The 21,002-nt window shown below is 37.5% G+C and overlaps 1 protein-coding gene across 1 annotated transcript in view; it reads left to right on the top strand.

Annotated features, from left to right (window-relative positions):
• Positions 1-13,888: 13,888 nt before the first annotated feature.
• LOC128534281 (chemokine-like protein TAFA-5) overlaps positions 13,889-21,002 on the top strand; it is a 163,209-nt gene continuing 156,095 nt past the window's right edge. The window contains exon 1 of the mRNA XM_053508653.1: positions 13,889-14,527. Coding sequence (XP_053364628.1) covers positions 14,416-14,527 — 112 coding nt within the window. The 5' untranslated portion in view covers positions 13,889-14,415. The remainder of the gene's footprint in view (positions 14,528-21,002) is intronic.

Raw genomic sequence — 21,002 nt, 5'->3', positions numbered from 1 at the left:
TGAGCAACAACAACAATTGTTATTTTAAGAAATAAAGGTCAGCTATTGTGGAACAGTTATTGCAAGAACAGTATTGTCAAGTGCATATGCAAGTACTACTTTTAGTACTTGCGCTAATCCCCACTAACTCACTTAGTGAGTAACCTAGTAACCCAGTGTAAGTATCTATCCAATGCCGGAAACTTCAAAGCACTTTTTGTAAGTCGCACTGGATAAGAGCATCTGCCAAATCCCTACTGTAAATGTAAATATAAATGTAAATGCATTTGCAAACCCCATCAAGCACCATGATGAAACTGGATCTCATGAAGACAAGTAGAAAAGCAAGACCATTGTACAAGATAATTGCTAAAATTGTAATAGTTTGCAAAGCACAGTGGTATAAAAGACCAAACAGTTAATGCTGTAATAGGAAAATAAAATCAATTGGTGTGAAAGTGAACCTTCATTTAATTTGTATGTAATTTATAATGGCTTGAATAGGTGTTCCCTGTTAAATTATTATGACTTAGCCTTTCATAATCCACAGCACTGATAGTGTAGATCAATATGTTATGGTTAATTTTATAGACTAAAATTTTAATATGTTAATCCCATGTATCACTGCTCTTAGCAGGAGTTCTGATTCTAAACGCTAAATAAGGAGAAACAAATACATGGTCATGCGAATCAATAAGGAATTATTTTTATCCAAGCGAAACATGTGGAAGTGTCATCAGGTTCGTCTCATTCATAATGAACTATTTAATTAAGCATAATCTATTCCTAAGAGACAAATCATGGGGAGTGATGGTAAATGTTATGTGTGCAAATGAATGTTGGCACTCTTGATGAGAGTGTGCGCATCTTTCTCCTGCTTATTGACAGCACAGAACAAAAGAATCAGCACAGGATGCTGAGTCGCATTACCATCATCCTGTTCTCACACACACATTTACTGTCAAACAGTGGCCAGGAACAACAATTAACCTGAAGATGTAAACAGTGTGATTGGGAAATGGAAGCTTCTCTCTCTCCATCTCTCTCACACCCATTGCTGATGAGTTAATGACAAGCTCTATTGTTGTATTGTACTCCTTGTCTTGACTGATTGACACATAGAAGGGCAACACAGGGGAGGGGGGGCAGAGAGAGAGAGAGGAGGTGGGTGAAAAAAGGAATGAGGAGACTCTTCTGGAACTGCACAGAAATAATAGGCCTTTCTTGGTAGTGCAAGTGATCCTGTGCACAGTCCACTGGCTGAGTAGCTTCCAGCAAGGCATGCAGAACACTAAAAATGCTTAAAAGCAGGCATCAGCCCATGCAGGCTGTAAAGACACTGTTAAGAAAAATAAAATAACTTTAGGGCTTTGTATTGTCAATGGTGCAATGGCTGTGCTGAGCACAGACTCTCGCAAGATCTGGCAAAGAGCATTAAAATGATATACACTGCTTAGCTATAATGTGGGGACAGACAGAAACAGATCCATTGTTACATATACTTTAAAGCTTACAACTTACAAGACGTTTCTGTGGCAGACAGAGGAACTCCAGAGGAAGCCATTTTTATTCATTCCTTTGAAAAATAAGTGCCACTATGACAGTGCCAGGATTTAAACACATTGGACTACGGTTCGGAAGATCCCAGGTTCAAACCCCACAACCACCAAGTTGCCACTGTTGGGCCCTTGAGCAAGGCCCTTAACCCTCAACTGCTCAGATGTGTAATGAGATAAAAATGTAAGTCGTGTCTGCCAAATGTAAATGTAATCTGCATGTCTTTGGACTGTGGGAAGAAACCGGAGTACTCGGAGGAAACGCACCAAGCACAGGAAAAACATTCGAAACTCTATGCACACTGGGTCCTGGAACATGCCTGTGCCTCCTCTGAATTGATAACCTGCTCATTCAGTACATATAGATAATCATTTAGAATGATCCTACTTAGGCTCAAACATAGACCTCTTGACACAAAAAAGAAACACTCTTTTACAATTTGGGATATGCCTGTTCCATCAGGGGGAAAAAAACTCTATTGAGGTGAAGGCCTGGTCATGTACTGAGGTCGTTCAGTACATTCAGGCGATCAGCTGACATCCTTTTATTCCCACTTATAACTGTTTCTACTGTAGACTGACCAACTAAAGCAAGCCCAGATCAACCTGCTGCCTTCAGAGAATGGGTTAGTGTGCACTATGCATGTTGAGTGCATCGGTCCATGCACTACCCTTCTTAACCTGATGCGCCATCACCCGGGAATAGGTTCAATCTGTACTTATCAGATCTTTTTTCTTTGCTCCAAAATTTTTTTTTTTTTCTGATAAGGCTCACTAAAAAATGGTTTGCTTATGGCCACACAGCTGTCAAGTCCCAATTCTGTAAATTCATCACATTGTATGTGTGTGTGGAAATGCACTTACTTTCATTTTTAAATTCAAAATTTATTTATCACATGCACAGTTATACACAATATGATGTGCAGTGAAATGCTTAAAATACCCCTTTTAAACGATTATTAATAGGAAATAGATAAGAAAAACATTAAATGTTTTTTTTTTTTTTACTATTAGCAACAAGTACAAGTTTGGAAAATATAGAAACTATAGGAAACTTTAGTGTGGAAATGAAATAGTATTTAAATAGAAATGTCCAGGGAGTGTGGAAATATCCATAAATGTGTTTATGTGCAACGAGCAAAAATAAAAAAACATAGACATAGTTCTAGTTAAAAAATTTTTAACATAGTTTAGGTGTTCAAGTGATCTCCATTAATGATTTTTTTTTTCCCAATGATACTTCTACAAAATTGACGGTTTAACTCTTCCTAATTGGTGTGTTGTTGTTTTTTTGTTTTTTTTTGCCAAGGTGTGTGTGTGTGTGTGTGTGTGCGTGCGCGCACATGGTGATGGTAAATGATTGTGTGAACAGTTTTTTTCTGCAACTTGGCAACAAGTTTCCAATCTACAGTATTTTTAAGAGTCTTTTTGGAGGACATGCAGCATTCTGCAACATTGCAAGTTTTTTGACTGTTTTACTATGATCAAGTGTCATATTGTGCTTAAAGTTAAATGTCAATAGGTTTTTTACTTCTTTATCCATGAGGAGAAATTTCCAGTTTGAGTTAAATGCCCCTCATACATGGTGGAAACCTGTTTGCACTTAATCATTGATTGATTTGTGATTAGATTAATGTTGGTTACAGACTATACAGGGAAAAATATGAATGATTGATGACTTACACTGATGACTTATAGACCTACTTCATTATGAGCATCCATGTGTTTATGATTACAGCAGCAGTTTTTACAGTATTTATGAGTCTAGAGCAACCAGGTAAGAGTATCCATTGAACAAAGAATTAGACTGATTAAGTGTTGATTTTCCTCACTGGCACTATTACATTTGGCTCCACTCGACTGGCAAGGTTGACTGGCAGTTTCAGACTAAGGAATGTCAATCTAATATTTTTATTGGATTATTATTATTATTATTATTATTATTATTATTATTATTATTAATACTTTTCCAGGGGTTAACATAGCACTAATTACTTAATATCATCCAGACTTTTTAACCATTATCTTCACTGACCACTTTTTATTAAAAGCCAAACATATAAAAGATTTCTTCTTTTTATGCCTTTCCCTCCCATCCTCCCACTTCATCACGTCCATTGGTCAGAGGGGAAAATTAAGATTGGCTTCTACATTTGAAGGTCGACTGCTCAATTTGCTCTTTGAGGTCTCCCATGGGTGGCAGTGCAGCTGCAAAAAAATCTACTGACAGGTTAATTTATGAAGACAAAGTGACAGCAGGTCATAAGCTAAAGCGCTGCATTCTGATGTATCCTTTTAGAGGTGAAAGGACAGTCAGCATGTTGTAATTAGAGCCGCTTGATGCAGGATGTTTGTCCATGGTTATGTATTTAATCCCTCAGAGAGGAGCTCCACCACAGGCAGGGGTTATATCTTTTATTCCTGGTGGAACTTCTGCTTAAGCAACAATCATTCCTGGTGTGGGAAAGCGATGTGAAAAATGAAAAAAGGATGTTTGTTGGAGACCAGTGCTGCTGACACAGTAACAGTGATGAGGGGAGATTAGGAAATGATGCCTCCTCCATATGCGTTCTCTCTCTCTCTCTCTCTCTCCCTCTCTCTCTCTCTCTCTCTTTCTCTGGTCCATCACAGATAACTCACATGTTGCCATGACATTCCATTTCCTTGGAAAGTCCTAAGGTATTTATTTCCCAGTAGGCCCAGCTGAGCTTAGACTGTTTGTGCCTAGAGCTCGGAATTGTTGTCCCCCCCGAACCTAAACCCCCCAATTTTCCTCCTATCCTGCTTTATTTAACTCATACTATAAATTTATTCTTGGATTTAGTTCCCTCTTATGGTTTATCATACATGACATGGCTGGTACAAATTTTTTAAGCCACCCTGAGGTGTAGACCTGTCTCTCTACACTCTTTTCTGACTTAAGATATTGAAGAGGTGGCATGATATCTGCAGAATACAGTACAGACTATTTTATAAATACAAAGTGCACATTTATTAAGTTCCGTTTACTGCTGAATGTACAGTACATATTTAGTTATCTGTTAATTTGCTTTATTTTATTTAGTTAAAAATGTAGAATTGAGTAAAGACATTAAATACAATATGCATGCAGAGTCAAAGCAGGACTTTTGGTTATGCAGAATAACAGAATATTCTGCTATACTACTGCACTTATCTCAGCATTTCATTAATGCGTGGATACGTTCAAGGTAGAAAGTTTCTTAGGATGCCTAAGCCATGATTGGAATGCCTGCTCTACATCTGAAACAGAGACAGGTGCATCTCTTCTTCAAGTTGGTGTCAAGTTATACATTGATTTTTCAAGATGGAAGTTATCATTTGCTGAATTTTTTAGGAGATTGATAGCCACCTCGCTCAAAGCCAGCCAGGGCCAGACGAACATACAGATGGACATACAGTACAGCATTCCTTAAAACTATTAAACCATTCACATGCTTTACTGCATCTAAGAGTCACTGTACTCTGCGTACTGTGCTTGAAGGTTTTACGGCTTCATTTACATAAAGTTCATCACTAGTCCTGGTTTGACTTGAACGGCCCTCCTGTTACCGACTGAGCTAAAGATGAGGCTCTCCCTGGCACATTTCTGAGTTCTTCTTTCAGTGTAATGTATTAAATTCTCATTTCATTGAGTTCCCATAATGCAGACCATTGTACATTCTGTTTAAACCACCTTACAACATGGTGTAACATCAATATGAAAAGAATCAAACTATTGAATACCTAAGAATGCCATGATCATAATATTCCATTCAGCACCCAACTGCATTTGGGGAGAATTTCAGATCCCAAAGAAATCTATTCATTACCATGCAAATTAGTTTGGGAATCGGTGACTAAAAGCATTTGACATACTTCATTTAAATGTGTGTAAATGCAATTAATGGGAGCTCATTCAAAAAAAAAAAAAAAGCTAAATGCCCGCAGATAATTGTCATTGTATGAATCCCATTAAAAGTTTTTTTTTGTAATAAAAACAGTCTTATGAGCAAAGCCTTCCATCATGCTGTGGGATAATAAAGTACCTTCCATCCAGTGTGAATAGGGTGATATCCAAAACACAAAGGCAGAAGAAATGATTTTCACTAGGAATTGTTAAACCTAATCATACAGTATAGCATCCCCAGAGCAATCGTTAAACCTCATAAAATACGTACCAAACCAAACATACGTACCAAACCAAACATACATGCTTTTATGGTTGCATGAGCAATAAATAAAAGTAAACACAGGAACATAGAATTAAAGGCTGTATGGGAGGGGAGGGGGAAAAAAGTTTTTGTTTATTGAATAATGTTAGAAAAATGTTTAGTTTTCATGTTTGATTACAACATATACAGAAGGATTGTCAAAGAAAACGTTGAAATGGTTCTTTGTTGTCATTCAAGATCCAATCAATGATGCTCTTATGTACAGTATAATCTTACAGCAGAGTGCTTTCCCATCACATGTTTCAAGTTAAAAATAACTAGTTATTCAATAGACTCTTAAAGAACTCCTGAAAAACACTTATCTTTTAAATTTCTCAATGATCATTTTCTTGATGTTAATGGACAATTAAATATTCTAGGTGATATACATCACCCAACAACATTAGCAGAAATGCAACACTAATACATATAACAGGCCAGAGAGCTCTCTCTCTCTCTCTCTCTTTTTCTCTCCATCACAAATACTCAATGTTAGGTTTTTTGCTTTTGTTTTTGTGATAATAACAGAATATTTCAGGTCATATCAGAGCCCATGCTTTCATGTCAATAATGTTTCTCCATTAGAGCTGGAAATAACACTATTACATTATATCACAGCATATGTCAGACCTGCTGGAACAGCTCTTTGGCTGCCGAAGTAAATCCATATCAGCTTGTACAAGAAAAGGCACCATCATATTATTTACTTGCATTTGTTTTTTTTTCTTTCTTTTTTCTTTCTTTTTTTTGGCCCATGCTCTCTAAACTCTATCTAAAAGTGTCTGGCTTTCCAAAGACTTGTTATATTTTGCCAAAGGAGAAACTAAATGTGGGCTTATTTGTTATTGTGACGGACAGACATGTCTTACTTCCTTGTGCACTGCTAAAACGCTTTCCAAGGCTATACGCTTAACACTCCTTGTGGCTCGTTTGACATTCAATCTAGACATGATCAGCAAAATGGTACCAATAAAATGAGTGCAGCAGCATATGTTCAAGCTGTTCTAGTTGCTTCTTGAAATCAAGGAAAAATAAAAGTGGTAATGTTACAGCATACACAGAAATTATATACAGTACATATGTGTGTGGCATCAGTTTGGAAAGAACTACATACTGTATGTCAGTAGAGGTCAAATGTACATGTACTTTTGGCTAAATAGTTTAAGATTCTTACCTTTGTATTATAGAAGGAGGATCTATTGAAGTATAACAGTGCCAAAATTCTGAAAGGTAAATAGCATGTTGAATCACAAACTGGATTGGATGGCTATAATCGCTATAATTCACAAATTTTGATGAGTCATGAGGAGCCAAGTGGTAACTTACCAGGGTGTGTTGGGATGTTGGAATCTGTAGGTCCATTGCAGGTCCTCTACTAGATTATCTGTGCTCATTCATGGCCTTCTATGGTCAATAGCAGGCAGCTGTAGTGGTGCCGTGTCACAAGACAGTAAGGCATCACATCCCGTGGCAGCAAGGCGTTTTAAGGGTCATTATCCTGCATTACTGTATGAAATTGCTGCCATTTTTGTGCCTTTACATAGCACCACCATTTTTCACCTTAGCTCTAGATTTGTATTTTGTTGCTAATGATATTAGAGCTTCTCAGAGCCATGACTAGCACTGTTTTTGTACTCTACTGATTCATAAAACATGCAAATGGTAAGTTATTTGTACAGTATTTATTATTATTATTATTATTATTATTATTATTATTATTATTATTATTGATAAATATTTATGTATTTTAAGGTTAAATATTTTAAATAAAAAGAGACCTCATTTAATTTAAATTAAATATGCATACATTTCATAATTGCATATGCATAATTCATAAATATTAAGGGTGTGGGTACTTAATTAATTAAAATGTTTACTATGACAATGCTTTAAAAAACCTTACTTAGAATCATCATTATTGATAATTGTTTACATTTATATTTTAATATAAAATGCAATTTGAAATCAATGATTGTCAACATGTTGAGAAATTCCTTCATAATACCTTAAGGTTTGCTATCGCTTTATGATACGATAGCAGGCCGACAGTCGCTGTTCCTCAAGATATGTATGACCTCACATTGTGCACAAAAAATGACAAGAAAAAGACTAACACAGTGAGTAGAGACAAAGTGACACAAAGGAAAAGTTCAAAGTCAAATCCCAACACCAATCAAGAGGAGGGAGTTGGCACAGAAAAGATTAAAGGCAGAGTGAAGAGAAAGGTCAATGTTGAGATGATCACAAAGCACCACATCAAGAGAGGTTCCCCACTAAGTATAGCATTACCTAGCACTACCACTGAGCATCAGATTGCTACATGCACACCTCTCTCTCTCTCTCTCTCTCTCTCTCTCTCTCTCTCTCTCTCTCTCTCTAACACATATAAACACACATTCAGATTAATACATAAAATGGACATGTAATGAAAATATCAGGGACACTATCTATTCCAGTTTGCATATATATATATATATATATATATATATATATATATATATATATATATATAATAACAAGATTTTTGTTTGCAGGGTGCCAATCTATTGCAGGGCACACACAGACACACTCACACACACACACACACACACACACACACACTACTGGAAATTTGGGAACGCCAGTTTACCTAATTTGCATCCCTTTGGACAGTGGGAAGAAACCAGAGTACCAGAAGGAAACCGATCAAGCCCACCAAGGGAAAACATTCAAACGCTACTCACACAGACTCGAGGTGGGAACCAACCCTTGACCCTGGAGGTGCGCGACCACAGTATTAACAGCTTTGCCACGGTGCCGCCTGTTTCACATTTGTATTAGTTATAAACTAAAAAGGTAACAGTTAGAATCCGAAGACGTGCTTATGTGCTTGTACTGGGCCTGTGTGTCATCATTAAGGTCATCATCATTTTAATGGAAAGGTTTTACTGCCGTTAAACATGTATGCACACGCTAACAACTCAAACAGAGATTATGTCCCAAGTCTGGTTAAAAAAGGTAGACGTTTAGGGTGAAGGTGCTGAAAGCCTACGTCACTTAAACATCTCATGCTTAAAATGGTTTGTAGATATAACAATGAATATATGTGTAATGTAGAAAAAGTTGTTGTACAGTTTATATTGCTCTATTTTATTAGCTTTAGATTACAAGATACAGAACTGTGCAAAAGTCTTAAGACACCCATTATGCCCTTATACTAAATAAAATAAAATTCAATTCAATTATGTAGATTCAATTAAAGAAATGAGCACAAAAGTCTCAATGGTTCAAGCCTAAAATTAGATGGAAAAACATTCCTCTGGAACTGGTCATGTAAAGGGACTGTACCGAAAATGTGAGCCACAAACTTGGCAAAAAAATATACCATACAGTTTTTAACCTTTGTGGTCTGTCACTAAAGGTGTATACATACAGTTTGTATTTCAGCTGCAATTATGTACTGTGTTTATATACTTTCTGGTATAATCTGTATACAGGTATTTAACTGTAGGGCTTAAGTTATATTACACATTTTTTATTTCTGAACAAATGATATCTGGTCATTTTGTAACTCAAAAAGCACAGATACCCAAAATGTTACATTAAATAAAAATGCAACAATATCCGACAATACTATTATTTGGTATTCTTATGCTGGTCAGTCATAACACTACCACACAAAACGTTAAGCCTAGTAGAGTGTGGGCCCTATTGGCGTGACTCCATAGGACCTCTGGGGGTCTGCTGAGGTTTCTGGCATGAGGGTGGAGCTTGTGTGGATCTGATAAGTTTTTTGGTGCATCCCATGGGTGCTCGATCAGATTGGATCACTGGGCTTTGGCCCTTTGCCTGCTAAGCCCCATGTATGACATGCTGTGAGGTACTGGGTGTTCTGGTACATTTCTATTATAGCTAGCATCTACTTATTTTTGTAATCAATGTTAATGAATGTCAGTGTTAATGGTATGTGGTGTTTGTATTACGGCTGATATGTGTATGATAATATATTAGCATAAATAACAAATTATACTAAATGTCATTTTACCACTAGTAACCATATGTAAAAATTGTTTTACCACAAATGGTGTGTTGAGTTTTTGACCACCTTTTTGACACTTTTGTTGCTTTAACAATTTGTCAACAATTCTGTCTTTAACAGTATTAAAAAAATACAGACTCTATTTTGTACTGTGACTTATAAATACAGTCCCATAATGCAATGCATATTAAACTTCGGTATCATATGCTAAAGCTAAAATAATATACTGGCAATTACACATTAAGTAACAGCAAGAAATAACTGTGTAATTGGATAATTAGCAATATACACAAATATAACCAATCAGCTAAGCCTCACAGAGAGTACATGAATGAAAAACAAATATAACCTCAAACCATATGAAATTAACTCCATGCTTTATTGGATTACACAGTCATCTAATAGGTACATTTTAAATCAAACTGGCTGCTCAGAGATCATTATCTGTGGTAAATGTGATGTAGGTTTGTAGTGCATTACAGCAAGAGATATGGTTGCCTGAACCATCAAAATGACGCAACATTTAAAAGTAACAATAAGCTGTCTAATAATTAAGACATTATTTTTAATGCCTGAACATTTAGCCTGTCATAAATTCCAGCAATGGAGACAGAGCTTGATGACACACAGTCTCTAGGCATAGCATTTATTTTTTTGGAAGAGGCTTTTATCCATCCGTCTAAGCAGTTCAGCATTAACAGTCTGGATTATGTTTCCAGCATTGGTTAGATTTAAAGTCACAACTATTCAAGTACAGGTCTTGAGCCTTAACCAATGAGCAACTGTACTACTTGCACCCACGCTCTTAAATCACAGCCAGGTAACCAGCTGGTGTGTAACTGTTATTCTAACTCTTTTTATATTGCTATGAACGAAGACATGGTTCACTGGTATGCCATGCTAAGCATCAACAGAGTCACATCTCTCCCTCAGGACTCTATTATACACCAAGACCAAAACATTTGTGCTGTCACCGTACTCAGCACAAAAAAAAAAAAAACTCATCTGAAAATACCAAAATCTATTAATACCAGTGCTTCAATAAGACTTGCATGCAAAAGCATTCTAGCAACAATCCATCATCATGAATAAAAGTCTGGTTATGTTTGGGGAAGCACATTATATTATTTCCCATAAAATGATCAGGCACTTGTTGTGGAAGAAATTACATTTAAGTCAATTCTAGAGCAAGAAAGTAATGGTTGCCAAGCCTGCCAAGTCAAAGGTCCGTCAATGGCAAATTTCCATAACCGCAAACACAGAAACCCATACACTCACACACAGCACTGCATATGAGACTCTCTCATGCCCAGCACTGGGGATTTAGTATTGCAAACACATGAAGGGCTTCTGAACTGGATTAATGCAGTGAGTGTGTGCTGTTAGTGCAAGGTGCCAGTAATGTGCCTGGCACACAGCCGAGCTCTTCAACTCACTATGCACTATTCTCTATTTTAAAACAGTCTTGTAATGTTAATCCTTAAAAAAAGAAAAATAAATAAAAATGCATTGTTTAGACTATTATGTAACAAAATGACTAAGAACATAAAGGTAATTATGCTGTGCGGAAAATAATGTACATTTAAATGTCAGCAAAAACTAACTCTTCAGTAGCAGTTATATAGAAATTAACAAATGTTAGTACAGTGAAACCTCGGATGGCGAATAACGCAGTTTGCGAATGTTCCGCAAGACAAACAAAAAATTTTAATAAATTTTGACATAAAAAACAAGCGCGTCTTGGTTTACGAGTACCAAGTATCATGTTTCATGCATGCACTTCTTGTTTTGATGCCGAGAGTCACGGGATTACAACTGAGCCAATGTCTTTATTTTTTCTCTCTTGCGCTGCGGAATTGTAGGTAATTATCTTCCCTGCTGAGTGCGTGTCCCTCACTGGTTTAAACAACATCCATGTACGCGTGAAAAACATTTTATTTTGTGTTTGTAAGTGTGTATACAGCGTGCGTGTACTGTTTCCTATAACATTTGTGTGTATGTGAGCGTGTAAAGCAAAAAAAAGTCTCATTAGAGAGGTTAAAGATTCATTTTCTCCCTCTCTGATATAGCACATAATTTGACACTGTGCCCCTTCACACACACTCTCACCTTAACATCCCCTCCACCCCCTGTCGACTACACACACACACACACACACACACACACACACACACACACACACACACACACACTCTTTTTTTTCTGCTCTACACAGAAACACTGCTCTGTTGTGATTCTTTTTAAAGTGCAGGTTCATTTGTTTGTTTTACTTTACAGCAGTGATTTCATTAGTATGCGCTCACCCGAGTGTCTTTAGCAATGTTCCTTGCTGATTTTCTGACAAAAGTCTTTCCGTTAGTGTGTGTGTGACACACACACACACACACACACACACAGTGCCTGCACACATAAATGGAAAATGGAAACACTTATCTGTTGGGATTTAGTTTTTTTTAAAGGTAAAGTGCAGGTTAATTTGTTTTATTTTTACTTTATATTTTGTATTAATTATTTTTATGTATTTATTTTTTTGGGCTGTGGAATGAAAAATGTGAGTTTCCATTATTTCTTATGGGAAATTTTGCTTTAATTTGTGTTTTGGAATACGAGCACACTTCCAGAACGAATTATGCTCGTAATCCAAGGTCCCACTGTGTATGAAGGGTCTTTGGCGCTGTCCGCCTGCTGTGGTGCTAAAATGCAGCATTCACGTTCTTGAGTATTGCAGTGTTCTCCTGGTTACACAACACTGTTACTCTTTGTGCAAGATGGAGAAGAGATTAAGTATCCATGTAAAGTAATCAGTGCTAAATAAATTAAAAATCTTTCATGACTGAAAGAAATTTTTTTTGTGGAATGGGTGTCGAACACAAAATGCTATCTCAGATTATATTGTTGGTGTTTTTATCTTACTATGCACTATTAGATCTTATGGCATGAAATTACTTTGTTTATTTAGTTTCGTGTAAAGGTATGGAGAAGCAGATGAATGAACAAAGACAGCAGTTACTTTTTTGTGTTAAAAATGACTATAATTGTAAGGTTTCTAATAGTTTTGTCATTGTGCTTAATGTACTACTTTTGACTAATGCCATTGACTCTGAACGAAGACGAACTTGACACATAGAGGAAATCAGGGGTGGCCAACCCTGGTCCTTGAGAGCCACAGCCCTGATGTTTTCCAGTTATCCCTGCACACCTCACTGCTGATTACCTGGATCAAGTCTGTTCAGTTAATCAGAAGCTAAAGGATTCCAATTCATTTTGTCTTCCTTCACTTCACCCTGGGCTGGGAATGGACTGGAGCCTGTCCCAGGAGACTCGGGGCACAAGACAGAGTACACCCTACGGGCAAATTGTGGACACCGATTAGTGGTCTGCATGTTTTTTTTTGTTTTTTTTTTGACTGTGGGAAACCATGGAGGAAACCTACCAAGCACAGAGAAAACATGCAAACTCCACACACACAGACCCAAATCGAATCTCGTCCCTGGAGGTGTTAAGGCGACAGAGCTAATCACTACAGCACTGTGCCGCCTGATTATTGTTAATTCATCTTTAAATAATCTATCTTCATTGTCATTTTTTTTTTCTAGTGAAAAAAGTTTACTCTTGTAAATTTATCCCCTTCTTATGTACAGTCTGTAGCCCATTAGTTAGTCTCTGGTTCAGTGAACAGCCGTAAACTAGCTTTATCATTTACATAAATACATGTCTCCTGCAAGTCAACTCTCATATATCGATCAGCTTAGATACAATATATTTTGTAAAAAGTGTTTGTTCCAATAGATATAGACCACATATTTTAACATGGATCACAATTTGATGACCACTGACACACACTCTCTCTCTCACACACACATACACACACACACACACAGGTTGGAGAAAAAATTCTTTAGAATAATGTAAAAAAGGGAAACTGCGTCAGACTCCCAGTGTATCATTTTTTCCCCCACTACACCAGTGGGAGCCGGAAGTGAAGTTTTAATAAACTCTTCCTCTGCTCGCGCGCTTTTCTGTCAGTGCGCGCATGAATCGCAGCGCGCGCGGAACATCCCTGCATTTTGGACTCACGCGCACACACACACACATTCAATAGTGCTTTCCCTCTCTTCAGGAGCTTGAGCATCGCCTTGGCGCATCCCGGCGTGTGTTTTCAGCTCTGTCTGGACTCTGATCATGATTTTTTTTTTAAATCTGGGATTTTTGAGTTCGGTCCTCATCTTTTGAAGGAAAGACGGAGTGAAAAAAATCCCCCCAGCCCTAGCGCTCCCTCAGGTGTGTTCCCGCCGGCTTTAGGGAACGACGCTGCGGCATCTGACTGCATCTTCACACCGCCAGCGCTTTCTGGGTCTAAACTGTTCTTTCAAATGTTTTAAACTGACCTCCTTTTTGGATTACACCTGAACACTGACACACTTCAGAGACTTTTCCTCTTCTTCTTCTTCTTCCTCACCTGAGAAAACCGAACAGAAGGTTGTTCTCTTGTTTTTCCCCCCTCATGATCTGAGGTGTCAAGTCCGTCTCTACCATGTGTTTCTCAGGAACTAGGAGACGTGTCCCTGCTCAGAGGCGGAGAAGCTGCTAAAACCCTTTACCTGTATATTCTCTACCTTTTTTTTTTTTTTTTTTTGCTAAAGAAAGTCGGATGGTTGCGGCGCGCGGGCGGACCGAGCGCGAGGACGCGGTCGCGTGGCCGAGAATGAGCGCGAGCTTCTGGGCTGCGCTGTTGCTCACGAGCCTGCTGATCGCCTACTGCGGTAAGGTCACGGGCGCGCGCGCGGGTGGATGATCGATGCCGGGTTTTTTTTTTTTTTTTTGTTAACGGTCTCTCTCTCTCTCTCTCTCTCTCTCTCTTCCTCTATCGCTTCCCCTACCTATATTTATATCCCTTAAGAATAAAAGGGTGCTTCTTTATTGGCATGACATGCGGACACTCGCATTGCCGATGCTCAAACAAGTCACAAAATAACAACACAATGGATAAAAAAAAACTAATATGCACTCATTTAATTCTCTCTCTTTCTCGGCTTAGTATTCTACTAAATTGTACGTTTCCTGCCTGCCTTTGTACCGCTGATATGTATTTTCCCACCTACTGTAGTGTACACCTTTCAAAACAATAGCACATTATAACAAATATTCATTCTTTCATTTATTCATCTTCTATACCGCTTATCATATTACAGTGTTCCTGGGTTTCTGGAGAAAGGGTGCCAGTCTAACAAATATATTAAACTTGATTTTTACTTCATGCACCATTCTTATACTAAAGTGAACATGAAATACACCCTTGTGAGTACCACTCTTGCCACAGGTTATAGTACAGGACACTGCACAATTTCTTTTAGAGTCTGTTTCTACTGTTGATGCTTACAAAAGACTCCCACCTTTAATTCACTACCCTGAAAATTTTACAACTTAAGGAAAAAGGATAACGGGACCCAGGACTGCTGGAAAGCATAATCTTTCTGCTTTTCAGGTATAGATCAAAGATTCTTATATGTGGACATCACTCTGCGAAATTCCGATTACACAGAGGGACAGGTCTACATTTTTATTACTTATTATCTAATTTTTTTTATCAGGAGAATCACATTTTGGTGGATTGCTTCTTTGATTAGGAGTTGAAATGATTAGCCTAATTAGCCACTGTGCTCCTAAAATCATGTTTACTTCATTTACTGTGATCCAGTAAAACCAGAGGAGCAACGGTTTGTGTCTGAGTGTAAGCTCGTTCAATAAGGATAGGGTCGTTAAAGCTCTTTAGGGATTGTAAGGATTGTGTTAATGATGTAAATGATAACGACGTTATCCATAAACATCCACCTTCCTGGAACAAGCAAAACCTGGCTTTCTTACACCCACACAGACATGCACCTGTTAAGGAGTTGAAAATTATTTGAAATGGAAAACCCTCCAACAGTTGCTCATATTGCTAAATTGGTTTACAAGCTTAAAAAAAGGTTGAAACTCTTTTTGCTGTTAGAAATTGATGCATATGGTAATTGATAGACACTCTGTGGAACGCCTAAGTCAAACATTTAAAAATATGTCTTTAACAAAAGCTCAGTGGGAAATCCCAACAGAAGCAGTTATGCCATGTGTGTAATGGTATATGTAAACCTGCCTTTAAATATATAAGGTTGGCAAGCTTTGCTACTCAGGTGGAATAGCATGAGGTTTACCTGCAGCTAAAAATGCATCATGCAATGCTATCTTTAGCATTTCCGTTCAGAGCTCTTTACCTAATTGGCTACTTTATGTTCAAGTACATGCCCACGTTCAGTATAGCATAGTTTTTTGAACTTACTGACACCAGAGAATAGCACAGAGAATATAAGTAGTACAGAGAAACACAATTTGACAAATTCTCAGCCAAAATAAAGACAAAATCAAAATTTAAAACGAGTTTAAATCAATCCATGTTCAACTGAACTGCCTGGTATAGGACAGGACCAGTAATGAAATGAAGTGTATTCAATTTTTAGTTTTTTATAACCCCGCTTATTAATACCCATAACATACAGTTTAATCACACACATGGGCACACACACAAGCAAAACATAGTGTATGTCCTCTGTTAAACAGCAGATGTAAAAAAATAGAGCAAATTTACTACAGCCATACATTTATATCTTTTTTTTTAAATAAAACATCTTTTTATACATTGGGTGGTTGACATTTGTGTACACTGTGTGTGTGTGTGTGTGTGTGTGTGTATAATATATGTATATAATATATGTGTGTGTGTGTGTGTGTGTGTGTGTATTTTTATTGCGACATGGGTGATAGTACTGTATATCCGGGTCGGTGTAAGAAGAGTGACTGCTGGCAAATAAATCACATCTATGACTTGGTTGCTTTTAAAAGTATGTTGTTTTTTTTTCCTAGTAAATAAAATGAAAAAGAACAGTTGTCTGTTGTTAGCAAGGTTAGTTTTTTTTTTTTTTTTTTACTTTCCTATTTCCCTAACAACTCCTGCCTTCTGTGTTATGACTGGTTACAAGAATGACTTCTGGTGAAACGTGAGCCAATCCTAGGGTACGGAGTAGAGCGCAGTTTAAATATATGGCGTGTCATGGGTATTTATTATTTACTTAATTTTATTGTTGGTCTAAAACATATTTATGTACTATTTTACATTATTTATTTATTTATTTGTTAAATTTATCATAGTTTTTTTTTTTTGTAAAAGGTTAATATTAATGATGAGGATTATTCTAGCATAACCAGTTGTCTCAAAAGTAGATGAGTTACTTATTTAGGAAATTATTATAGGATTATTACAGTAAAAATGTATTTAAGATAAACAAGATTTTTTATATATATATATAATTTTTTATTGGCAGTCTCAGGGTTCATAAAATCACATTTATGTATCATTTATTTATTTATTTATTTATTTATTCATTTATTTATTTATTTATTGATGCATTTTGATTATCATTAACAATAAGGATTGTTTTATCCCTTGTCTAGCAAATTTAAGAATGACTCAGAAGTAAATGCGTCACTCAGGTTCCTTTTTCCAAATGAACGAAAATGTTATTGGCAGGTTCAGCAAGCAAAGTATTTAAGTAATTAATTTTGCATGAATTGAGCCAATTCCATTCTTATTACCATACAAACACACAGCAAATATGACAGAGGGGCAAAAATTAAATATGCGGTTAAGATTTGCTAATTCAAGCCTGAATGTGTAGCAGTGTGTTTCAGATTGTTTATAATCTGTTCCCTTGTTTTCTCGTGTTCTCTCTCTCTCTCTCTCTCTCTCTCTGATTATTTAGTGCTCTGTATTTCTGCACTTTTTGTCTCTCAGTGGGTGATTGATCCTCCTCCACTTGTGTCCAATCAATGCCTGGCTCTTTGCTCTGGTCAGCAGTCTAAAGAATACACACCCGCTCTGTGTTGGTTTGCTATTCTCATTCGTACCTCTCGGTTTTTAATTTGGAGCGTACAGTACTGTGCAATGCACTGGGAAAAATCAGCTTTCAGAGAACCACCGTGAGCCACTCTGCTCCTCTGATAGTAATCGTTGTGATCTGGGGACACTGACCATCACCAGTGTCTTGTTTTTCCCAAGACACTAGGGAGAGAGAGAGCTGACCACAGATACATTCATATTTAACAACAAAAAAAAAAAGATGAAGCTTTCATTATAGTCATATAATTCATGTCAAGTCACATGCACACACACGCACATACACACACTTTAGCAGCCTGCAGTGGAACAAATATATAAATGAGGTCAGCATTTCCAGCTGTGTCTAGTATGGTAGCTGCCTCTTGACATTAACATTTTTCTGCATAAATATGCCATCAGCCTATCATCAGCAAACATTGTGTGCAGGAGACAGGGAGAAAAAGAAGAGCGAGAGAGATGATTGATGACTCAGACTCCTGGCTCAGTTGTGTGCTAAAGGAATGTAGCCAGAGTTGCATCACACATCGTGTTTACCTCAGGCATGACTAAAGCAGTGATTTTCAGTAATATTTGTTAATTTGGATGTAAGGTGTTAATCAGGAATGGTGCATTGTGTGCACTGGCTCCCTCGTCTGGATCCTGACCAATGTGCAGCTGTCCCGAAGCCACGTCCCGACACTGCGACCTTCATGAGGAACAAGGAACAAAGACCTTAGTGAGAAAAGGTCACAAATGTGACAAGTCACAATGAGGCAGCAATGTAAGCCAAAGGTAGTTTGGCAAAGGAGACACAATACAGCAATTACATCGTCCCGATCATCCAATCTTAAAGCTAATAGCAATAATATTAGACGATAATATGCATTTCAGTTAAAGTCTTACAATTACATAAAATTACTGTAACTTCAGGTGTCCATAAAAAGTATAAATAAAATACAGCAACTGGAAATCAATCTGCCCTAACCGTATTTCTGGGGAAATCAAATCCACCCAGAAACCATTGTTTAAACACATTTTAACAACTTATGCTGACTACAGAAATCTGTCATAAAAATTGCTAAGAATACAGAAGATAAAAGCTTTTTGAATCCAAAAGATACATTTCTCTCAGAAATGTTAATTTTAGAGCTGGAATTTGATTGGAAAACAAGTCAGTTCTTAGTTTGTACCCACTGGCAGTCATCATTTTGCCGCTGAAGCATTGGAGCGAATTCCAGTTCAATCATGGATTACAGTCTAGACTACACTGCAAGATAAATTGGCAAGAATGTTCTTATTAAGTTAAGACAACGGCTTAATCAACAGTCATTAAGACTAATCCGAGTGATTTGGAGAACTGGCATGAGATACATGTAACAATATTGCTAATTCACTTCCACAAGGATAATACTAAGTGATGTAAAAATGTCCCGTTTGATTAGTTCTTTGTTTGGAAGAGGATTTGATTATAAATACAGTGGGCTTATAACAAGTCTTCTGGTCAATTTTGAATAGCAGCGGTGACGGCACTTTAACTTAACTGTTTCCCTTTAGAAGCAACCACAATACCATGTTTATTAACTACTATTATCAGTCATCAATAAATTTATGATTATTATATATAATTATTGTCGAATTGATGTGATTAACTATGGTAGGTTTCCTCTTCAGCAGCTGTGATAAGATGTAAAATTATTATAGTTATGATAACATCACCAAATCAGGCAAATTATATGGCATACATACTACTGTTTACTGCTCAAAAAAAATAAGGAAACACTTAGTCTGACTTGACTTGAAGTGTCTCTTTTATACTGTATATGTGGAGCGATCACATGGATCAAATCAGGACAAACTTTTTAAGATGTGCAGGTTGGAGATCCGCACAATCAGATGTGATAAAATATGAGCCCTCACTCGGGGCTTCTTTGGGAGGCTGTGAGAGTGTGTGAGACATGCGCGGGAAGACCTTCCCGTTTGGAGATTATTAATTAGTAAACTAAAAAGGAAAGCAAAAGAAATTGAAAACTGAGTTCTGCTGTCTCCTCGAGACCAGGCGGGACTGTGGAAACTAAAAATAAAGCCTTTGATCCTCCGGGGGCGCGTCTGTCCCTACCAAGGATTTTTGTGTTTTGTTATACAGTTTGTGTTTTCACTGTTCACTTAAACAGAGAGGGCATGCTGAACCGATGGCGTGCCACACACTCTCCCTCTCCCCCTCTCTCTTTGCAAGATGGCTACTTAGGAAGACTGAGGCTGGGTATTTGCCTTTGTCTTTCTTTTAGTCTTGAACTTGATCTTGACGTTCTTTGTCTATGCCTTGGCCCTGATACCTAATGTTCTGCCTAATGATCTCATGTAGTGCACAGGTATCAGGACCCTTAAATAAACACACCACCAGGTGCAGCACACTTGCACGGATTGCGCTTACAGCGTTGTCGTCTGACAACCGTGCATCTGGATGACCGCACCTCTGCCTGCTCAAAACTCCACAGGGTAGAAGCTTGCAGATCGGCACGTCCTAAACAGTGAAGAGTTTTTTTTTTTCGCGGTTCTTCCTCTCTTGAAACCCTCATCATTACATAAATTCTCCCTTAACTTTTTGAGCAGTATAGTATCTGGACCCTAAGTGTAGACACACAAACATAAACCCATGTGATATATGTTATTGTGTAGAAATTGCCTGGGAGTTGATAAACCTGTATAGGTTGGGATTTTGGCAAATGTAGCCCTATGGTGGTCACATGGGCAGGTCTCGAGATGGTGTGAAAGTAGAGATTGGCTTGTCTGGGTGTCCAGAAACTGAAAGAGAGTCCTAACTGTTTAGTGGTAAAGCACACTTGTCTTCTTAAACCTATTGGTGGAGTAAGCACGAGCTCAAGGGTGTCTGTTTAAGGAGCTTCCATCATTTATTATTATTTTTTTTTAATTGCTGGAGGTTATGTATAGACTGACGCTAAAGGTTAGATACCAAACTTGGGTAAAAGTAGACAATGTTTCCAGCCAGCAATCTAACTGGCTAGTATTTACTGGACACTTCTATTATTTTATTTTTTTTCCTATTCTGGCCCCTTATACAATAATTTGTTGCATTGTGTGCCTTAAGGTGCTTTTCTGCTCACCGTGGTTGTAAAGAGTAATTAGTGTACGTAGATCTCCTCTCAGCTCAAACCAGTCTCGTCATTCTCCTCTGACCTCTCTTATTAACAAGGTGTTTTTAACTGCAGATCTGCGGCTCACTGGGTGTTTTTCCCCCTTTTTTCCACTTCACTTATAGTATTTTTGCTAATTACAGGTTTTCCCTCTGTTATTCGCTTTGCTTCTTGCTA

Source organism: Clarias gariepinus, chromosome 12 (genome assembly GCF_024256425.1).
Source record: "Clarias gariepinus isolate MV-2021 ecotype Netherlands chromosome 12, CGAR_prim_01v2, whole genome shotgun sequence".
In the NCBI taxonomy this organism is placed as follows: Eukaryota; Metazoa; Chordata; class Actinopteri; order Siluriformes; family Clariidae; genus Clarias; species Clarias gariepinus.
Note: the sequence above shows the minus strand (reverse complement) of the source record. Positions and strands in the feature narration are given on the sequence as shown.